At 36.0% G+C, this 22837-nt stretch overlaps 1 protein-coding gene across 3 annotated transcripts in view; it reads left to right on the forward strand.

Moving 5' to 3' along the window:
- Nucleotides 1-22837, forward strand: part of UTRN (utrophin) — a 506315-nt gene that overhangs the window by 255433 nt on the left and 228045 nt on the right. For 2 of the 3 annotated variants that reach the window (XM_067010961.1, XM_067010960.1), the window contains one exon: nt 7278-7467. In XM_067010961.1, coding sequence (XP_066867062.1) covers nt 7278-7467 — 190 coding nt within the window. Of the gene's footprint in view, nt 1-7277; nt 7468-12592; nt 13211-22837 lie in introns of those variants that run through there. The other variant, XM_067010962.1, reaches the window with a different exon arrangement.

A 22837-nucleotide genomic window follows, 5' to 3' on the forward strand; every position in this document is an offset into this window, starting at 1 on the left:
GAACTCTTCCAGTAGGTTTTATAATCTCTCTGATGGAATATGTAGCTTTAAAAGGACCCCTAGAGATTCTGACACGGGCCCTTTACTCAACTAGTCCAAGCTCTTTATTTTAAGGATGGAAAAAGAAAATTGGAGATTTGAAGTGGTTTACCCCAAGGCATATAGCTAGTAAATGGCAGAGGTGGTAAAATTAGGTGGTTTCCTCCTGAGAGCAGTGTATAAATGGCATTAAAAGTAATTTATTAGCCTGTGTCATAAAGTGTGTGTACATACTTCTGAGCATCTAATTTTAGTGATTTTCTTGCCTTATGGTTTTATGATAAATCTGAAATTCCTTGAAAATAAATAAAAGATTCTTGTCGTGTCTTGTCGTGTCCAGTATACCACACTCTAGCCTTTTAATAAAAGAGTTATCTTTCTTTGTGACGTCTTTGTCTGGTTTTGGTATCAGGGTGATGGTGGCCTCATAGAATGAGTTTGGGAGTGTTCCTCCCTCTGCTATCTTTTGGAAGAGTTTGAGAAGGATAGGTGTTAGCTCTTCTCTAAATGTTTGATAGAATTCACCTGTGAAGCCATCTGGTCCTGGGCTTTTGTTTGTTGGAAGATTTTTTTTTTTTTTTTTTTTTTTTTTTGTGGTATGCGGGCCTCTCACTGTTGTGGCCTCTCCCGTTGCGGAGCACAGGCTCCGGACGCGCAGGCCTAGCGGCCATGGCTCACGGGCTTAGTTGCTCCGCGGCATGTGGGATCTTCCCGGACCAGGGCACGAACCCGTGTCTCCTGCATCGGCAGGCGGATTCTCAACCACTGCGCCACCAGGGAAGCCCTGTTGGAAGATTTTTAATCACAGTTTCAATTTCAGTGCTTGTGATTGGTCTGTTCATATTTTCTATTACTTCCTGGTTCAGTCTCGGCAGCTTGTGCATTTCTAAGAATTTGTCCATTTCTTCCAGGTTGTCCATTTTATTGGCATAGAGTTGCTTGTAGTAGTCTCTAATAATCTTTTGTATTTCTGCAGTGTCAGTTGTTACATCTCCTTTTTCATTTCTAATTCTATCGATTTGAGTCTTCTCCCTTTTCTTGTTGATGAGTCTGGCTATTGGTTTATCAATTTTATTTATCTTCTCAAAGAACCTGCTTTTACTTTTATTGATCTTTGCTATTGTTTCCTTCATTTCTTTTTCATTTATTTCTGATCTGATCTTTATGATTTCTTTCCTTCTGCTAAATTTTGGGTTTTTTTGTTCTTCCTTCTCTAATTGCTTTAGGTGCAAAGTTAGGTTGTTTATTCGAGATGTTTCCTGTTTCTTAAGGTATGATTGTATTGCTATAAACTTCCCTCTTAGAACTGCTTTTGCTGTATCCCATAGGTTTTGGGTCGTCGTGTCTCCATTGTCATTTGTTTCTAAGTACTTTTTGATTTCCTCTTTGATTTCTTCAGTGATCACTTCATGGATAGACCTGGAGTCTGTCATCCAGAGTGAAGTAAGTCAGAAGGGGAAAAACAAATACCGTATGCTAACACATATATATGGAATCTAAGAAAAAAAGAATGTCATGAAGAGATTAGTAGTAGGATGGGAATAAAACACAGACCTACTAGAGCATGGACTTGAGGATATGGGGAGGGGGAAGGGTAAGCGATGACGATGTGAGAGAGTGGCAGGGACATATACACATTACCAAATGTAAATTAGATAGCTAGTGGGAAGCTGCCGCATAGCACAGGGAGTTCACCTCTGTGCTTTGTGACCACCTAGAGGGGTGGGATAGGGAGGGTGGGAGGGAGGGTGATGCAAGAGGGAAGAGATATGGGAACATATGTATATGTATAACTGATTCACTTTGTTGTAAAGGAGAAACTAACACACTATTGTAAAACAGTTATACTCAAATAAAGATGTTAAAAAATAAAAATAAAAAATAAAAAAAAATAAAAGAGTTAAATGAATGATGTGAAGAGCTGATACCTTTTAGCTATATTGTGTTACAGATTTCATATGAAATTATATTAATTTCACAAATCAGATTATAAATTAGTATAAACACTGTGGTTATACATTTTAAAATGTATATTATAATAACATGAAGACAATTCGGATTGCTGTAAATAGAGTTTAGTTTTCAGTATGTTCATTATTTTTAGTTGTTGATTATGATCATGATAAAAAAACTATGACACCAGATATTTGTGAATTTAAAAAAATTCCCTAGGACGTTTATTATTAAGTTGCACATTTGCATCCTATAAATAAAATTACTTCCCCAGTATTTCACCAAATTCATATACAGGGTTAGAGAAAAATGTTATAAGCCACTATATTTGTGGTGATTTGTTGTTACAGCAGTAATGGCCTGCTAATACGCACCATAAGAGAAATGATGGGATGCTATGGAATGAGACACTATAGGTTTGGAAAGTATCTGCACCAAGTTCTGTAGGGTAAGTAGAAATTAACCAGGTGGAAAGGGAAAAGTTTAGTGGGGGGATGGAGGGGTGAGGAAGGATATTTAAAGTAAGAGAAATCAAAAGTAAAGCTCTGGATGTGAAACAGTGACCACTTTGAGGGTTAGTCATTGGTTCGTTTTTGTAGGTAGCATGAGGCTTGGAGTACTGAGATGATACTTGGAGAGGTAAGCAAGACTCAGACCCTGGAGAACGTTGTGTGGCAAGTGGAGTTTAGGGATGATGAAAATGATGCATGAGGAGGTGGGCAACTGCCCCAGGTTTCACATCTAGTCAGTGGTGGAGCCATGTCTGTCTTGATCCAAAACCTGTATTCTTTTGCTTTAGTAACCAATAAAGTAGACATCTCTTAACCATCGTCTAAAAGTTATTTTTTAGCAGTTTCCTACAAAGTGAATATTTTTTTTTTGTTGTTGTTGTTGTTGTTGTTTTTTGCGGTATGCGGGCCTCTCACTGTTGTGGCCTCTCCCGTTGCGGAGCACAGGCTCCGGACGCGCAGGTCTAGCGGCCATGGCTCACGGGCTTAGTTGCTCCGCGGCATGTGGGATCTTCCCGGACCAGGGCACGAACCCGTGTCTCCTGCATCGGCAGGCGGATTCTCAACCACTGCGCCACCAGGGAAGCCCCAAAGTGAATATTTTTAAAAGAGCATCTCTTTTCCCACTGGTGACTAGTAGATAATTTGACAGTTTTACAATAAATGCCCTAGCTTCTGGATTCAGAATGTTCCACTGGTCACCAAAATATGCTGCTGGTATTACCCAACCCACTGGAACCAACACTGTCTAAGGTCAAGTGCTCATGATTCTCTTAGCTCCCTTTTCCTCTGAAGCATCACTTTAGGCTTTCCACCTCCCCTGCTAGCCTGGTCCTTCCTTCATGCTTGTTAAGTTTATAAGTGTCTCTCAAGTAGAGGGAATCACTGCCTTCACCCATGAGGTTCTTAAGACATTTGCATCCTTTTCCCTAGTCTGGGCATTCTTAGGGTTTAATAGAGCTAATTCATAATGATGTGTTAATACATTAGCTGTTTACCACATAACCTGTTATGTACATGTGAATATTCTTAAGAATAAAGGATATTGATTATGTAAGCTGAACGTGTTTGACTTTGCTAAATTTTATAATTACTAAATTTTATATGTGTTCTTAAAATAAGAATAGTCTACTTTACTAATTTTTTTTTTTTTTTGCGGTACGCGGGCCTCTCCCTGCTGTGGCCTCTCCCGTTGCGGAGCACAGGCTCCGGACCCGCAGGCTCAGCGGCCATGGCTCACGGGCCCAGCCGCTCCACGGCATGTGGGATCTTCTCACACCGGGGCACGAACCCGAGTCCCCTGCATCGGCAGGCGGACCCCCAACCACTGCGCCCCCAGGGAGGCCCTGCCTTGTTTTTTTTTTTTTTTTTTTCGGTACGCGGGCCTCTCACTGCTGTGGCCTCTCCCGTTGCGGAGCACAGGCTCCGGACGCGCAGGCCTAGCGGCCATGGCTCACGGGCTTAGTTGCTCCGCGGCATGTGGGATCTTCCCGGACCAGGGCACGAACCCGTGACCCCTGCATCGGCAGGCGGATTCTCAACCACTGCGCCCCCAGGGAAGCCCCTGCCTTGTTTTTATATGCTTAGTTTTCTTTGCACCTATTGCTAATTCTTCCCACATTTTCCAGTGGCCTGACAGTGATTGACAAGGTCAATCACATTAAGCAGTCTATCACTTCTACTATTTTTTCTTGTAGACATTTCTTCTGGAGACAGCTTTCCAGGCCTGCTGCACAGCCATTATCCTGGGAATTTTCTGTGCTTTCCTCCTAGGATCTCATGGAGTTTGTTTGTTTTTGTGCTCTTTTGAGTCATTCTTTTGTCAGAGTGTCTCCTTTGTTAATTTTGTCAAATTAAAACAAGAAACATAACAGTTGGAATGGTGAAGACAGCCCTCATCTGATTCAGTTTGGTGCATTGCCCTCTTTTCTGAGATCTCCTTTCACCATTAGCATGAGAGCCTGTTGGATTTCTTGTTTTTAAGCTTCTTATATTGTCTTCTTTCTGGATTTACAAACTAGGTATTGTAGAGGACTTCTGTCAGTAGCTTCTTGAAAAGTGGAGTTTGGGAGGTAACTTTAAAGGCATATTATAGAAAGATTTTCATTATTCTGTAAAACTATCATAATGCTATAATAAAGACTCTAAGGAACCTGGAGATACCAAAGACTGCTTCTGCCCATGGTGAGTTTATGGAACAGGGAGACAGACAAGAAATCTCTATGATATAGATAAAGTAAAATGTAAGGGTGAAACAAGATCACAATCTAAGGGCTTTTCCAGGATACATATGATGAATTTCTGAATGAAGAGGAGTTTTGACCTTTTATGAACTCAGGACAAGGAAACCTAATTGGGCTGAGATGTTCTGAAGGAGGTGGCTTTAACCCTTAAAGGATTGGGAGGACTTTGATAGGTGAAGATTGTCAGAAGGACATTTTTTATGTGGGTATAAAATTATGTGGACATAGTATTAAGAATATTCTAGAGAGAAAAGGAACATGCCGCTTTGATCTGAACTACTGGAAATAACTAGGGGGTTAAAGCTGGAAAAGTAAGTTAGTGATAGATTATGGAGGACATTTTGTTCCAGCAGAAGCAATTTGAATTTGTTCTGTAGGCAGCCAAACACTGTTGGCGGTTTTTCAGTAAGTAAATGCTGAGTTGAAGTTGATGACATTCCAGAATGTCATATAAATGGGATCGTAGTATGTAGCTTTTATGTCTGGCTTCTTTCACTTAGCAAAATGCATTTGAGGTTCCATTCATGTTGATGTATCCATCATTAGTTTTTAGATTTTTATTGCTCAGTAGTATTCCATTATATGCATGTACCCCAGTTTATCTATTTGCTAGTTGATGACATTTGGGTTATTATGAGTTTTGGACCATTATGAAGAAAGCTGCTATGAGCATTTGTGTACAGCTTTTGTGTAGACATATGTTTTCATTTCTCTTGGGTAAATACTTAGGAATAGGGTTGCTGGCTTGTATCTTAAGTGCATAGTTAACTTTATAAAAAAGTGCCAAACTGTTTTTCAGAATGGCCGTACCATTTTACACTCCTACCTGCAGTGTTTGAGAGTTGCAATTGCTTTACATTCTTACCAGCACTTGGTTTGGTCATTTTCTTAAAGCCATTCTAGTATGTAGTGATATCTCCTTATGGATTGAATTTACATTTTTCTGATAATTACTGATGTTGAGTAGCTTTTCATGTGCTTTTTGCTATCCATATATCTTCTATGATGATATGTCTGTTTAAATCTTTTACCTGTTTTTTAAAAGGAATGTGTTTATTGATATGTAAAACAGATACTTGTTTATTATAAATTCAAAGAATGCAGACGAGTACAAATAGGAAAGTAAACCACATCAAATCCCGGCACCTGGAACTATTTTAATATTAGGTTAGTGTTCCAGACATTTCTCCCTCTATGTATATATGCAGATAGAAAGACAGACGGATGATGATAAATGGATGGACAGATAGAAAAAATATGTAAATAAGATCATGTTACATGTGTTGATTTTTAAATTGTGATAACAGTTCATATACCATGAAATTCACCCTTTGAAAGTGTACAACTTAATGGTTTTTAGTATATTTACTCTGTTGTGCAGCCATCACCACACTCTTAATTTCAGAACAGCTTATCACCCTGAAAAGAAACCCACCACCCATCAGCAGTCCGTCCCCATTTCCCTCTACCTTCCAGTCCTGGTCAGCAACTAATCTACTTTCTCCTTCTATGGATTTACTTCTTTTAAGTATTTCGTATAAATGCAGTCACACAATATGTGGCCTTTCGTGTCTGGTTTCTTTCACTTGGCGTAATGTTTTCAAGGTCCATCCATGCTGAGCATGTATCAGTACTTCATTCCTTTTTATGGCTGAGTAATATTTCGTGGGTGAATAGACTACATTTTGTTTAGTAATTCCCCTCCCAATTGATGGATATTTGGGGTGATTCTGCTGTTTGGCTCTTCTAAATAATGCTGCTATAAACATTTTTGTATACGTTTTTGTGTGGACATATGTTTTCAGTTCTCTTGGGTTTAAATACCTAGGAGCGAAATTGTTGGTGCCCATTCGCAAATTAAGTTGTTTGTTTTCTTTATATGGAGCTTTGAGATATATGACGTTTTAAAGGTTGGATTTACAGGTGTGTGTGTCTGTTAAATCATGCAACTCCAGGATAGTTATATACTTTAATTTTGATATAGATTTAATGAAAGCTTTATAAAAACTTGATAGTCCAGTGTCTTCTGAATATAATGTTATTATATCAGCTTGAAGAACCAATTTGCATTGATCTGAAGTGTTTAAAATGTATAAAGTGAGTCCTTTAAATTATTTGATTGTATCTTAAACACTTCTTCAGATTTTGCTTCTTCCTAGAATTCATTTAGTCACTTGTATGAATATTTATTGATATTGCCTTTTGGGTGTCAGGAATGATACTAAGGTACTGAAATAAAATGTATGGGGAATAACAACATACAGTTACGAACTGTAAAATGTTATTTTATGATATGGATGTGATTTTGTTAATATTTATATCTCTCTCCCTCTCCTTCTTCTCAAAATTCACATTACCCCTCCATTAAAGACTATTCAAGACACCCATATAAACAAATCTCCCAGTTCCATTAGGTACTTAAATAAATAAAGGTTGCTTGGAGGCCGTCTGTTAATTTTTCTTTAGGGTGTGCATGATGTGGACTGTCACACTGTAAGTAACGGAGACGTGCCTGTCGCGTTGTTCCTTGCAGCATTGCTGACAGACAGAGTGCCTTGGAGGGTGAGCTGAGGACAGTGCAGGCCTCTCGCAGGGATCTGGAGAACTTCCTGAAGTGGATACAAGAAGCAGAAACCACAGTTAACGTTCTTGCGGATGCCTCGCAGCGGGAGAATGCTCTTCAGGATACTGTCCTGGCCAGGGAGCTCACACAGCAGCTGCAGGCAAGTGCACGGGAAACTGCACCTTGTATTTTAATTTTTGCTGTGCTCTTTTGATCCATCTACATGCAAAATTTATTACCGTTCAAAAGTGAGGTTGTCCCCTTATTTTGGTATGAAATCCATGCTCCCCTATGAGTAATTGGTTTCTGGAAATATGATCTATAAAGTACTTTTACTTCATAGTTGAGGAAAAAACACCTCGTTTTATGGGAGTAATAGTTTTTTATTTAGACTTACAGCCTCATAACTATTCTATTTTTCTGTCATTTTAAGCCCTATTACAGTTAGCCTTATTGAAGCCTGAATGATAAGGGCATTTCCTCTTAACAGGAAGTTGTTTCTTTCTCCATTTATTATAAATTCTTAATGTAAAAGCTGCAAAGGCTCTGTGGCTTAGTATACAACCAAGAATATGAGGCTTGAGGGTATTACTTTTATGTCTTTAGCTTGATAACTATGATTGTGAATGCAGTCTGAGGTTCAGATTTTCTTCTACATGAAATGTGATAACACAAAATCTTTCCTTTATAAAAATATTTGAGGAATCTAATGAAGCATACCTGAATCTTTTTTCTGCCCCCAAGTACACCTGCTTCAGTGCCCTTGAATTTCCCATTTTTTTTGGTGCAGAATGACCTACTCTTGCCCGTCATAGGCCTTCTCACTTAGAACTTGGTTTTGAACCTATTTCAATGGAGAAGTCTCCTTGTTTACCAGTTGTACATCTGATTACTTCTTTATGCCGTGCCATTCTCACAGCATGTTGACAGTTATTACTTCTGATATGCCTGTGAACTCATGATCCATTGTCGTCTGATGCCTGTCTCCTCTTCTAGTTGATCACATGGTTCTTCAAGGGCAGAGATTGCATTATTCCATATTGTTGCCTACGCAGAGCTCTGTGTGGAAATTCTAAATAAATACTGACCACTGCCCTTGGACCCTAAAACTTCATTATGAAATTCAGTATGATGGCCTTTTCTGGCCTTTCTTAGGAAATCTTTTCCCTTGAAACATCAGAATGTTAACAAATATGTGTGAGGGTCTGGTTGAAGGGTACAGAAGCTTTCTTGGAATTATTCTTACAAATTTTCTCTTAAGTTTGAAATTATTATCCTTAAAAAGTTATGAATTTTAAACAAAGATGCTTTTGGAATAGACTTATTAATAACTTATTCCCATGCATAAAGACTATTAGGGTGTTTTATGGTTGAATTCTCAAGATTAATTTAACAAAAATCTATGTTTACTTATACATTACTTCGTATTTCTTATTCATTGATTCATTGCATAATACACTTGTGACTTGATGATGAGAGAGCAGGCAAGTAGCAAAGGTAAATCTGCTCCTTTTTGTCTTTTTTCTCTTACCCTCTGGAGTCTTCTGAGGTCACCATAAACGTGAATTGATAAAATATTTAGCTATCATCTCATTTTTAGAGGGTTCTAAATGTGGGTATGTGCTAGAATATATTATTTTTTATGACTTAAACAACGATAAGCCTGACCTATTAATGCTCACAGATACTCAATTTTTGTAATGATGTTAAACTCAGAACATACCCAGGCTATGCACTCGAGAAGGTAACAGCTTTAGACAAAGAGCAAAGGAGGCTTGAAATGAACCTTGTTTTAGCAGGTCTAAAACAAACCTGTTTTAGAGTTTAATAATGTCTTCCAATACACTTTATTCTGGGATATATTCTTACATAGCCAGAAAACTCTTCTCAGTATTTAATGAATATTCAAATTGTGGAAGAAATACATGTAAATAGAGATGTTTAAAATCTTTCTGAATAAAAATAACTAAGCACAGGATTACTTGTCTTATGGCAACCAGCATCAAGAAAGAAAGGTTGCTGACTAAAATACATTATAACACGAATGATAAATGCCTCTCAAAACTAATTTAATGTTGCTAAAATAATCCATTTTGTCTCATAAGAAATATTAAAGAGGGCATTTATTAAGAGCCTATTAAAATCTATCTAGAGATAAACACATGCATTTGTTTATGTTTTGGATGTTTCACATTATGGTGGTTCGCATGATTTTTCACTCCCTTGCTCCTTTGTTACATGCTGTTAATTTTAAAACGTTCTCTTCACTTTGTTAAAAAAAAATCCGTGGCTTTGTTTTGGGCACCATATAGGTAGATGATTTTTAGAGACTTAGTACCATTTGCTGAGTATATCTGAGGCAAAAAGAATTTTAATTTTCCTTTGGGTTTTTGTATTAATGACTCTCCTTTTGTGTGAGTGGACAGTTAAAATAAACACTTATTTGGAAATGGAAAGATATCTGTTGAAGAAAATGAATGTGGAAAAGCACCTGAAATTATAAAATAAATGTTCTGGTGGCCTGGCGGTGGTGGTAGACATGTGTGAGTAAGAACGATGGAATAAGGACCCTGGCAAGTATGTGCTCTGTGTGCAAGGGGTGTATGTAGAACTGCTTACACGACACATTCTCCGGTTATACTTGCTTTGTGTCTCAACACAGCTGGATGCAGGGCCTTGGTAATATTTCATGAAGGTGAAGAAGTTTATTCTGTATTAGGCTTAAGGTGAATTTGGGTACATTTTGATAAAGCATAGTTTGGAAGCACAATGGAAGAGGAAGATGAATTTCTGAGAGTATGCTATGCTACATGCCATTTCTGGTAAGCATGGATGATCACTTGGATTTACGGATTTATGTTTCACTGCCCTGCTGCAAGGCAGTTAGGTTTTTCTCCTCAGCAGAAGACTATTGGCAAGAGAAAACCCGATCTTCTGGAGACAAAAGCTCCTGGAGAGCTGAGCGGTCCAGATCATAGAGGATCTTGTATGACTTGCTACGTATTTCATATTTTAACCTGGTGGCAGTGGGGAAAAGTCCTTAAAGCATATTAAGCAAGGGAGTGTTGCAGTGGGATTTGTATTTTATAGGAATCTAGCTAATGGCTTTATGGAGAGTGGGTTTGAACTGGGCGAGACTGACAGCCGAGCAATCCGTTAGAATACTCTAGCCATCTGGTCGAAGGTGATAATGACTAGAAATGAGGTAGTGACAGGTAGTGACAGGGCGAATACACCTAATGACTTGATAGTATGGGTAGACTAAGGGCGGGGGAAGGGGTACTGACAAAGAAGATTGCCAGGTGGTGTTAGAATCCGAGATTGGGAATATAGGAAAAGAAGTCAGGACGGCAGTGCAAGTTAGTGCGGAGTGTGATGTGACGGTAAATTCCACTTTGACTATGATGAAATGAGCATCTGAATAACATCCAGGAGGAGATGCCTGGTATGCAGTTGTCACTGTGGATCTGATTCAGATGAGAGAATTTGGCCAAAGATGCAGAAACATTTTGTTGTTGTTGTTGCTTTTGAATGAAAGTCTATTATTGACTTCCCAGCCAGTTTATCTATTAATCCAGATGCATTTATTCTGAGTTTTCATGCCCATATTCTAAGATATTATTATCATTTTAATTATATTTCAAAATACAAGCTTTACATTTTATCAGTGCCAGTTAATTAACATGCTTCGATTCTTTCCTGGGTAAAATTCTGTTGCCCTGTTGCCTTTCTGGGGTTGCTGTTTTTGCTCTCTGCTTTGGGATTATTATGTTTTCATCTGCTGTGTTCTCTTTCAGCCTAATTTTTATCCTCTTTTTCATAGGTGCAGACTTTAATTATTTAGATCGTTTCAGATTTTCCCCCGTACCCAGCTCCATACCCAGCATAGTGTTTGGGGGGTATTCCCTGTACTGTGGAAACTTCACCTGCTGGTTTAGGGACAGGAATTACAACTTCATTTTTTTTTTTTTTTTTTTTTTGATAACAGCTTTATTGGAATTTCGCATACCATACAATCCATCCATTTACGTTGTACAATTGAGTTGTGTTTACTATATTCAAGGTAGTGCAACCATCACCACAATCAAATTAGAACATTTTTGTCACCTCAAAAAGAAACCCTGTACCTCTTGGCTATCAATCCCCTATTGCCAATTCTCCAACCCCTAAATCATCGCTGATCTACTTCCTGTTTCTATACATTTGCCGAATAAATTGCTATTTTTAATTACATCATTCATTGATGACCTCTTCCGATTTTGGCTTTATGTAGATATTTTGACTTTATGTAGATATTTTGACATCGTTAGCCTATCCAGAGGGAGGCAGTATAGGTTCTCAGTATAGAGCTGCAGGGAAAAAGTAGACCAGCAGAAGCCTACAAAAACCCTGTTGATAAACACAACCCGGTAAGACCCAATTTAGGGCTTTAAGTCATGCTACAACTGAAGGACTGAGAAGGCAGGAAAAGTAAAGAAGAGAAACAAATATTTTTAAATGCTGCATTTCTTTTAAAGAATCACAACAGTAGAGAAAGGTGAAAATGCAGACTTAACCCAGGTTATTAATTTGAGCAGGACACTGATAATGGGAAACCTCTGGGTTCTATTTCTGGCTGTGCCCTTTGGCCCAGTCATTTAATCATTCTGGATTATTTTGCTTATTTCCTAATAGTACTTTACCCCAATTGATATTTATAATGGTATTCAAGCTGAAGTAGAAAATATTATCTGAAATGTATACATATAAACATAAACCCCCAAAATTCTGTACTGTGTTTTTCTATCGATATGATATATATCTATATATCTATATCCATCTCTCTCTCTGTATATATATATATACTGTCTTATATTTCTTACTCATAAAAGTAAAACGGCTTTATGGCAAATAAGATGAGATGAAGATTCTGTCTAAGGGGAAATGTGATAATTTGGAATGTTAGTAGTCAATGACAGACTTTGTTGGGTTTTTTTAACCTTACTGTTTAATTAGAGGAGTCTTAACCTAACACTGGAAATTCGATTTCTGATGGCTTTCCTCCTAAGCAGGCATCTGAGAGCCTGTAGGTGACTCTGCTTTTAGGGTATCTTAGGTAAAGCCGCATATCCCCAGCAGGTATTTTTTGTTTTGTTTTAGATGATCTTGTTCTGAGACCTGTGTGGAGGTGATTTATTAGCAGTCAGCATCTGGGCTGGTATCATTAGAGTCCAGTACCCTTGTGTTCTGCTCAAGATTTGTAATGGGCTCTATTCACTCATCCCACAGAACACAGCCAGAGCTGCATTTAGTCGGGGAGCGAACGCATCCCTCTTTAGAGTGAGAGAGTGAATGCCACTCGATCGCTTAATATAAGCCGGCTACAAGGCATGCATCTTGGTGATGTGTTGAATCTCTGCTCCCAGGGGATGTCTGCTTTGTATCTGCAGCTTTAATGTTTCACTTAATATCCTTTTTGGCTACTGAACGCACTCCTCGCCCGCAGCAGGCAGCGTTTTGGCCGCCCAACAACTTGCTTCATTGTCTGGCCGTGCCGGGCTGAGCAAGTACTGGCTGTGAGCATCTGCTGGGGGCTTTCTGGGTGGCGTTTGTGTATGTTTTTTAAATTGAGAAGAAGTTGAAGGAATACCAGCTTTCATTTGCCTAGCACCTAAGTCCCCTGTATTTTTCAAATGCTTTCCTGGAAACGAGCATGCTCAGAGAACTGGCAAATCATTGTCCAGTGACCGGGAGGAAATGATCAGTGCTCTTCATTTATAATGCAAATTCTGAGGTGTCTGCAGAAGTGTGGTAAACTTAAAATGATGGCTGTGGTGAGAACGTCTCTGCAGAAAGTTGTGGTTTTGTTACATCGTTTACAAAGGATGGCAGTTTCTTCTCCTCGATATCAGAAGCTCTGTAAGGTAACTGAGTGATTGAAAATGAGGATCTCTGGTGTCAGACAATTCTACTGCTTCTCAGGATCTAAAATCTAATCTTTCAGATTAGATTCTTATCAAGGAAAGATTCCTTTTCTTAGTGACTGACTGTGAAAGCCATTAAAGTGAATTGCTTAATTAAATTTTGTTTAAGAATCAGGAACAAGTACTATTTTATTGCATATTTTATTTTGCAATTGACAAAATCTTGTTTTTTGAGAAGGGCTAGTGAACTGTTTAGAGAAAATACAGCAAAACTACATTCATTAAGACCTGTTACCTCTGAGATACTTATGGTCTTAATAGTAAATGGCCAATTAATCTTAAGTAAATGTCAGTAAATTTTTAAAAAGTTTAAAATAATCTTTGAGTAGGTTACTTAAAAACTGTTCATCTCTCTATAGTTAATTGTTTATCAATTAAAAAAATTAAAACACATTTTAGAAACTACTGGACTTCATCTTATGGTAAAATATTCCCCATATTCTTGAATCTTCATATACTATAGTTAAACGTGAAGAACTGAATTTTATTCGGACAGGTGGATTAAGTACACTTTCAGAAGGCAACTTGTTTGACAGTTGCAAATTTCAAATACTACGTCATCCTAAACATAAACCATTGAATGAGCGTCTATATATTTTTTTTAAGTTAGCTATTATATTTTTGATCATTGTTTTGTTTTATTTAAACTAGGTTCATACTATCTCATTACTTTTGTCAGAAATTGGAGTGATTTAAGAAAGGAAGGGAGGAATAATAACCCGAATGCTAAAGCAATTTATCCAGCACTGCAGTACAATATTCTTGCTTCATTTCATGTTCTTAGTACCATTCGCAAGAATGTATCTTGTTGCCCTGTTAGCTGCCCAAACTCATTTGTAATTGGAACAACTGTCTCTAGGACAATGTTATTTTTCTGATGTTATAAAATAGGACATGTCTGAGCACCTAGATCGTGCTTATTATATGGCAGTGGATTAGAGGGGAAAAGCAGAATTTTATTAACTCTATCATATATTCTTATTTCTCACAGTTTGGTCAATTAAATGTATTTCTGTCTGGAATCTTTTTTTTTTTTTCCTGAAAAGTTTTAGGAGACAGATTAAGGTAGTGGGCATTCTTTGCAGAGATACTTAGAAGTGTTTCATTTGCAAAAGAAGTTAATTAGAACTTAATACAACTTAATTTATTCATTTGTAAGAATTCATAAATTATTTATTTTAATATGTTGTGTTTTGGTGCACTTCAGAGAATAAATTTATTCTGGTAAAATGTTTATGTACTTCATGAACAAGCAGTTTTGATAGTAGAGAAGAAAAGCTCATTCACTAATGCAAGTTATTTTATCCTTTTAATCTACAGGTATGAATATATAAAACATCCTGTTTTATTAGCTGGATCATTTTTCTGATCCATTTGTATGCATACTTTCACAAAATTAGGTATTTTCCTCAAGTCATGTGACCAAGGTATTAAGATAGTCTAAGGTGAAAAGCGGAAGTTCGAATACTGGAGAAGGTTGCTTAATTAGTTTCATAATCATACCCCAAATTAGCATAAGTTAAGTTAATGAAGTCATTGGATAAGTTAATTCCCCACAGAAATACTCTTTGGACAGACTTCTTGAGATTTATAATTTCCTACAGAAACCATTAAATTTAAATGTTTGGAATTAAACATTACTTTTTTCTCTTAGAAAATTAAAATTTGTGTTATTCTCAGTTAAGATGTTATCTTTCACATTTCTTTTCTCAAAAGCAAGATTTACAACTATCCAGATAACGAAATGAGAGATCTACAATTCCAGTACTTTCCAGCAGGTGTCAATATAAGGCAGTGATACATGAAATTTGGCTGAAGAACCAGAAATTTAAAATAGGAAGTGGCAAAATTACTATGAAATAAATATATTTTATTTGCTTGGTTATATTGGTTATATTTTGAAAACATCTTAATTACTGAACTATATTAGGTCATATAACATGAATAAAAGTTTTAGTTGCAGAATTGCATATTAATTAACAGTTACCATCTCAGATACTGACATGGGTAAAGTATCTATACCAACTGAAAGTATTTAACTGTTTTAATTATCTGTAGTCTGTGTGTAATACTTAAAAGTTTAAATAAGTTTGCTATTCATTTACTTTAAGACACTATAAATTCTTTTCCCCTTAAATTTTAAATGCTATCATGACTTTATCTCTCCCTATACCTTCTACATTCTCTAAATTTAGTTTCTTAGAAAGGAAATGCTAAAGGTTCAGTGTTTCTTCGTAAAAAGATAGAGGCAGTCTATTGTAAATACATTTACGGACTGAAATGAATGGGAAAAAGTATTAGGAGACATAACTATTTTAAATTCATATTTGCGTTTTGAAATCCAGTGTCTGTTAATATTTTATCCCCTTTTTTATTCCTCTTATAGGATCTCTGCTTTTACATATTATATGGAAATTCAGTCTTTCATCACACTTTTTCCTCTGTGATACCTTATCTTTCTTTGCTTATGTTCATAGATCTTTCGTCTATAGGAAAATAGCTTATGTATGACACAATTGGAAATTTGTGTTGAATATTCTCATTTTGTGTTTTTTTCCTGTACGTTTTGAAGATTAGGGTGGAATGAAAAGAAACACTTGGAATTTATAGCTCTTGGAGTTAAAATATCCTTTTCCCCTTCTCTTAACCTATTTACACTTTCACTTGTATTTTTTGCATTTAAAAATATTTCTTCCAGTTCATACATCCCATATAATTTGACAGGGTACTGAAACATAAGTGCTGCTTACTTGAAGATATAATTAGCAGCATTGAAATTGCCCTGATGACCTAAAATCACCTTATGTTGGACACTAATTTTTCCAGATATGGTGTTGATTGCTTAGTTCCTTTAAAATATTAATGCTATAAAAGGAATTTTTCTTCTAATAGAGCACAGTAAAAGCAAAGGTGAATGTAAATGATTAAAAAATAAAGTTGACTGTTCATTTGTTTTCACTGTTATCTGATTATTTGGGGATGTTTCATCACTAAATCTTTGCAGTAAAAGCTGAATAAATTTATGTTTTGTAAGTGCCATTCTTTTCCTTAGTGCCAATTTTCATAAAATATTTATTAACTGAAGACATGGTAAAAGCAGCTTTTTGTAAAGTAGATTGAGATATGAGCCATTATAGAAAAATGAGAAAAATATAAACCTAGTGTTATAAATTGAATTCCTCATGATTTAAGCATTTAAAAAATTTTGACTTAATTAATATACCTTCTATTTGCCTGCATATATACATACATCACTCACTTTAGCTTACATGGTTTTGATCACCTCCAAACCTTTTGATCAAGTAGTCCTATCAGTAAAAATACTTTAAATATATGTGTGTGTACATATATATATATATATTCATATAAAAATTATACATATATGCCATGGTAAGATTCCATGTTAAATATTAGTAGAGTGTCATTTTGTTCTTACTCTCCACTGTTCTCTTCTTGCACCCCAGTTGGTAGTCTTTTTCTCTCTATGTGGTATATACACACATTTTGGTGCTACTGATTCATCCGTACAGTGAAACTCTGACTATTCTTAACCTAGTCTTCTGGAGCACTCAGGCTTTCAGAACAGTGCTGATCTCAAAGTCACCCCTGAGAAAACATGTCTCCAGTGGTATCAGAGCAGCTGCCTCTGAGCACTCTGTGAACAGAGACCAGAAGATTCTACCCAGCAATCTGATTGACGGGTGATATCTACAAAAATCTTGCTGTGTGTGTGTGTGTGTGTGTGTGTGTGTATGTGTGTGTGTGTGTTCACATGTAGACAACAGAGAGCTATGTGGAGGCTTATGTGCCGAAAAGCAAAGGTATATGATGACAAAGGCACATCATCTCTGAACAGATTTTCAGATTCACTGAAGAAGTATGTTTACATACCACTTTTCACCTAAGTGTGTGGGTCCCCTTTATTTAGAGGTAGTTAAGGTTGATTATGTGTTTTTAAAGAAGACACAGAGTGGAATGGTGTTCTTCAAGTGATTTACACCCCATATAGTTAAATTTTATGCTTCCTCCCCCACTTTCCCTCCCTTTTTTTTTCTTGGAAAATTCTGCATTCCTTGAATAATTAGATCCTCGAGTGTTCTAGGGCAATGGAACTTTACTTTGTCATGTTCTGCGTATTGAGACGTATATATTTGAAGGTCAACTCTCAGATTCCCTCAGTTTCTTTCCATAATTAAATCATACACATATTGTTTGAACCATAGGAAAGGTCAGAGGTCTCTCACCTGGAGGTAGAACTCCAGTTGATCACATGAGCACTGTCTCTTCTCGCTTGTGTGAGAAACACGGTTTGGTTAGTTCAAAACATTTGTGAAGCGTGAGGTATTTAATGGAAAAAAGTGCCAAATGTGGAAGGATTTGCCTACATCTCACCCGTCTCCATCGATGTCCTGGGTATGTTGCCTCAGGGCTATATGGACACCTGGGCAGATTACTTCCCTTACTTCTGCCCTGTTTCTGTGCTTTTTCAACGGGTTGAGATTACAACTGAAAGTGAGGCAGGACAAGAGAGACAGTACCTACATCCCTACTTGTCATCAGATGTTTTCCTGTGGCTTCCAAAAGCAGCAGCACTCTTTACATGACTCCCTGATCTCTGTTTTGCCACAGCTCCCCAAGTCAATGTGTATCTTAAAATTATTTTTTTAAAGTTATCAAATTAACATTTTGTTAATCAGAAAACTCATGCTATCAATGACTTTTAGCTAAAAGCAGTATAATCAGATATGATGTAATGGTTTTACAATTAACTAAAAAAAATTGAAACCATTCTACAGGATTGCCTTTTAAGTAGCTTTTTAACAGCCAAGATATCATTGTTTGTGTAAGTCTCGATATGTAATCTACAAATCAGGGACGGTCATTCTGACAGTGTTGGAATAGCATTATGGATATGGATAAAAGGTCTCCTTTACTTTTAGAGTATCTAAATTTGATAACTTGTGACTAAAACATTGATGATTTTTGTTTCTGTAGGGTTAATGTTTATTAACTTTCAAGAGGAAATTTCCAAGCGGGATGCACTGCTAGATTTTAAATATACAGACATTATCCACTCCCTTTACTAGTGACTGTGAGCACTTCCAGCTTCTCTTAGTATATTTGGTAGTTTATTTTTAGCCCTTTAAAATAAGCAATTAGTAGAACTCCTATCATAGACATAGGAAAATATAGAAAATTTCATGCTATGGTAGCTTTCTCAGTTTCACAAAGTTTATTCATTTCTGGGCAAGGTAAATGAGTCCAAATAATTGAAATCGGAAAGCATACGAAGTGCATCAGAGGGTTTCTTTTCATTTTTCTTCTTCTAGTTTGTTCAGTTCTGTGGAATTCTAGATTAATTTATAAAAAAGCTCACTTATAAAAGCAGACAGAACCTTTTAATGCTTAATAAATAATAGGCTTATATGAAAGTAGATCTAGATAAAGCTTAAACAAGAATTTTGGAAAAACATCAAATGGAAGAACACACTGAACTGTTTCCACAACAGACTATTTTACTTTTGCTTTAAGAAAATTGAAGGAGAAGTGGTTAAACACAGCAATAAAATAACTGCAAGCTTCTGTGACTGAAAAAAGTCTTGTTACTATTGATGTAATTTCTTTTTATTTTTAGAGTGTTTTAGAATTTACAGAGTATTTTCTCATGTATTTTATCATCAACACATATGGTATTAGTTAATAATTACATGATTATCCTTAAGAGCTAGGTAGGAAAGAAATTTGTCAATATTCCCATTTAACAAGTGGAGAAGCAGATTTTGTAAATTGGCAGGTTAAGAAATACATCAGTAATTGCTCAGCTAGTATGTGGCACAACTTGATCTAAACATAGGTTTTTGGATTCCATTCAATGTCTCTTTACACTTAATTTCAGATAGTTTTAGGAATTATACTGGACTAAAATGAGCTATGCATTTATCGGAGGTATAGGAAGAGAAATCACATTAACTAAATAGTAGGTGTTTAATTCGAAATTATCTTTCTGTATATTTCATTTTCAATTACCTTTATGTAAATTTCTAACAGTATCCTTTAGAGTCATGAGCTACAGAATCCTGGAGCAAGAGATGTTGGAAACCGTTTGATTCATCCATTTCATTTTACAGATGAGGAAACAGATCATTTATAATGGATATTTTATTGCTGCTAGTTTTGTGAGGTCGGGATATACTTGTTTTCTCCTAGAAGTTTAAGCAAGATGAAACATGTACTTTTCAAAACTTTTGATATTTGAGTTCTGGCTATATAATTTTAAGAGAACAAAGACTTTGTTCTAGTTTAAATTTGTACATTGGATGCTTTTTTAATGGGCTCATTCTGTAGATTTGAGAAGATGGATTCGTTCATTTTAATGCACATTTTAGCATAGTTAGTTTTAGTTTTTGATTCATAATTTAAAGTTTCTGTACCCAAAGTATTGAATTATGTATTCACTGAGCCTACTTTTCTATACTCAAATGTAGTTTTTAAAAAAATTAATATATTTAAAAGGGCATAATAGCTCCTTAAAACTTAAATTAAAAAGCCAACTAATTTTCTAGTCTGGATTTTTCTAATAAATTTTTTTTTTTTTTTTTTTTGCAATTCAACTCAAAGATCATGAATTGAATGGCTGTCATGTGCCATAGGTGCATGGTAAGCAGCATAAACATAAACACAATGTTGCATTTTCCATGAAAAACAAGGAATTCGAATAACTTGTTCTGAAGCATTGTAATGGCTAAGAGAGTTGATGCTAGTCTAGAATTAGACCGTGTGAATTCGCATAATCCTGGCTTTGCTGCTTACCAATGAGGTGACATTGGGCAAGTCATTTAGCATCTCTGTGTCTCAGCTTCCTTTTCAGAAAATGGAGATGGAATTAGTCTCTCTCTTTCAAAGGGTGGTTGTGAGAATTTTAAAAGTTAAAAGTTTTATAATTTATGAAATGTTAAAAGAGAGCCTGGCACATAATAAATACCATGTGTGTTGGTTACTCAGAGTTGGTTATTATCACTATTACCATGATTGTTCTCACGTGTTGATGGTGTGTGGATCAAACGACATGATCCACGTGATGTTCCCAGCATAGTGCCTTGAACATAGAGATTTCCTAATGTCTCTGGGCATTGGGGTGTTATCATCGTCCTTATTATCCTTATCGTTGAAGGAACCTTTAGATCTTAACGAAGGGGTTCACATTGCAGTTGTCCAGGGAAGTTTTCCAAAAGCTTCATGCTCCATAGATTTTGAATCGCTGGGTCTGAGGTGCAACTTGGGCCATCCCTGCTTTTAACAATGGGGTAAGAAAAAAATTTTGACGTTTTTTCTGGGGTTATTTTCTCTGTTTGAGATTCATCTTGAAGAAGTGCAAGAAGAAGCTTCCCTTGACCAATAAGCTTGTGACAGAAACTCTTATAGGATGAGTATTCTCCAGTTTATGAGGGCTCTTCTAGATTATTGATTAGACTCCTAGACGGCAGCTAAAAATCTAGTTAGCACACAGTGAAACTGATGTAATCCTAATTTCCATAAAACATTATATTAAAAAGAAGTCGTGTTCCATTCCTGGAAACTGAACAAAGCAAAGGAAAGGTTATCCTTACTGTGACTGATACAGAAGGAAACAAACATGCTTGCTTAGAAGAGAATGAAAAAAAATAGAGAAACTCATAAATGTATTCTCAACACTTTTAAGAATTATTTTGATGCCATCAATTTTGAGTCTAAGTTTACCGCCCAAACATCTGAATTTACTGTTCTTGGTATAGGTATACTATTAGTTGTAACCTTTTATGTAAAGCTCTTGATACTTGGATAAAAAACAATGGAGGATAAGTTGTTTTACTTTCCTCAGGGCACTCTTTGCAAGAGTTTAAAAAGATAGAGGAAAAGGGAACTTTTTTTGGTGGAAAAAAACATTATCTAAGATCATATTTACTTATGGTTCAGAATTTTACAAGACGAAGATGTGTGTGCACCTACTGACATCCCTCATGCCAGTATGATTGTGATATGGAAGCATGGGAAGTATTGTCTGCAATTAGGTTTCCTTTGGAATTCTATAGCCTTCCTTTTAAACTTTACACACCATTAATGTTTTTCCATGCCATTAAACATTTTGTTATATTGTGATTTTTTAAATAGTGTAAATAAAAATTCTATTGAATGGCTGCAGGATAATTTATTTAAGGGGTTCATTATGGTTAGATAATTAGGTTATTACCAATGTTCTCATGATAAATAATTCTGTGATGAACATCGTCATAAATCATTGAGACCATCCTGATTATCTCCTGGATATGTTTTTAGAATAGAATAACTGGATCAATTGGACATTTAATGATGTTTGCTATATATTGCCAGATTTACCTCTTGTAAGGTAATAGGTATTTACATGCCCGCTAGCAGCTTGAATGTTAATTTCCTGTATCTTCCCAGAAAATACGTGATATCAATTAAAAATATTTTATGAAATTGTTAGATGAAAAATGAAACCATGTTGTAGAATATAAACTAAAATATAGTGATGTTAACTGATCTGCTGAATTGTGGGAACAAGTAGTCTATTCCAAACTCTCTGAATTCCAGATACTGGGCTGGGAACCCAAACACTGTAATGTCTAAAATGGAATGTGAGAAATATCATATAATAAAGCTAAAAGCTGTTTGAACACAGAAGAACGAAAGTATATTTTAACTTGAAAATGTAAGAGAAGAGTTTAGAGAAAGGTAATAGATCCCTAATAGGGATCTTGAGAGTAGGGAGAGTTGAATAGAGTAGAGAATTCTGGGAATAGACAACTCAGTGAGCAAAGACATAGAGCACAGAAGTGTGCTCTTTGTATTCAGAGAACACTGTATACTTGTTTACGAGAAGTGGCTATGAAAATCACTCATTAACATTTTCATCTCAATAAAAAAAATTACTCTTTTGATTGCCAGCTATGTATGTCAGATCATTGACTTTTGACTGTTTCCAAAATTTAGACCAGTTTTAATGAAAAATTGTTTGTGAATATTGGAAGATATTCAAACATGGAGAGCATTTCCAAGAAAGAATTCTAAAATGAAAAATTATATAATACTCATATCTTTGAAATAAGAACATAGTTCTTTTGAACGTCTTCTTTAAATGGAACAACCTTCCTTTGGATGTAAGTCATTTTGGTATGATAGTGACAAAAAAAGTTACACTTTTACTTGTAAGTCAACTGATGAGAGAATGACACATTTTTTCAGGCAAAAATGAAAATAATTCACAGTAGCAGTCTATTTAGTATTAATCTAAATTATAGATTTAAAAAACTTTAGAGTACATAGAAATCATAGAAATTATTTAACCAGTTTTCTCATTTTATATATGAAGAAACAATGCCTTAATATTTATGTAGAGCTTTATTCTTTTTTTTTTTTTTTTTTTTTTTTTTTTTTTTTTTTTTTTTTTTTTCGGTACGCGGGCCTCTCACTGTTGTGGCCTCTCCCGTTGCAAAGCACAGGCTCCGGATGCGCAGGCCTAGCGGCCATGGCTCACGGGCTTAGTTGCTCCGCGGCATGTGGGATCTT

The sequence above is a fragment of the Kogia breviceps genome, chromosome 13 (assembly GCF_026419965.1).
Source record: "Kogia breviceps isolate mKogBre1 chromosome 13, mKogBre1 haplotype 1, whole genome shotgun sequence".
NCBI lineage: Eukaryota > Metazoa > Chordata > Mammalia > Artiodactyla > Physeteridae > Kogia > Kogia breviceps.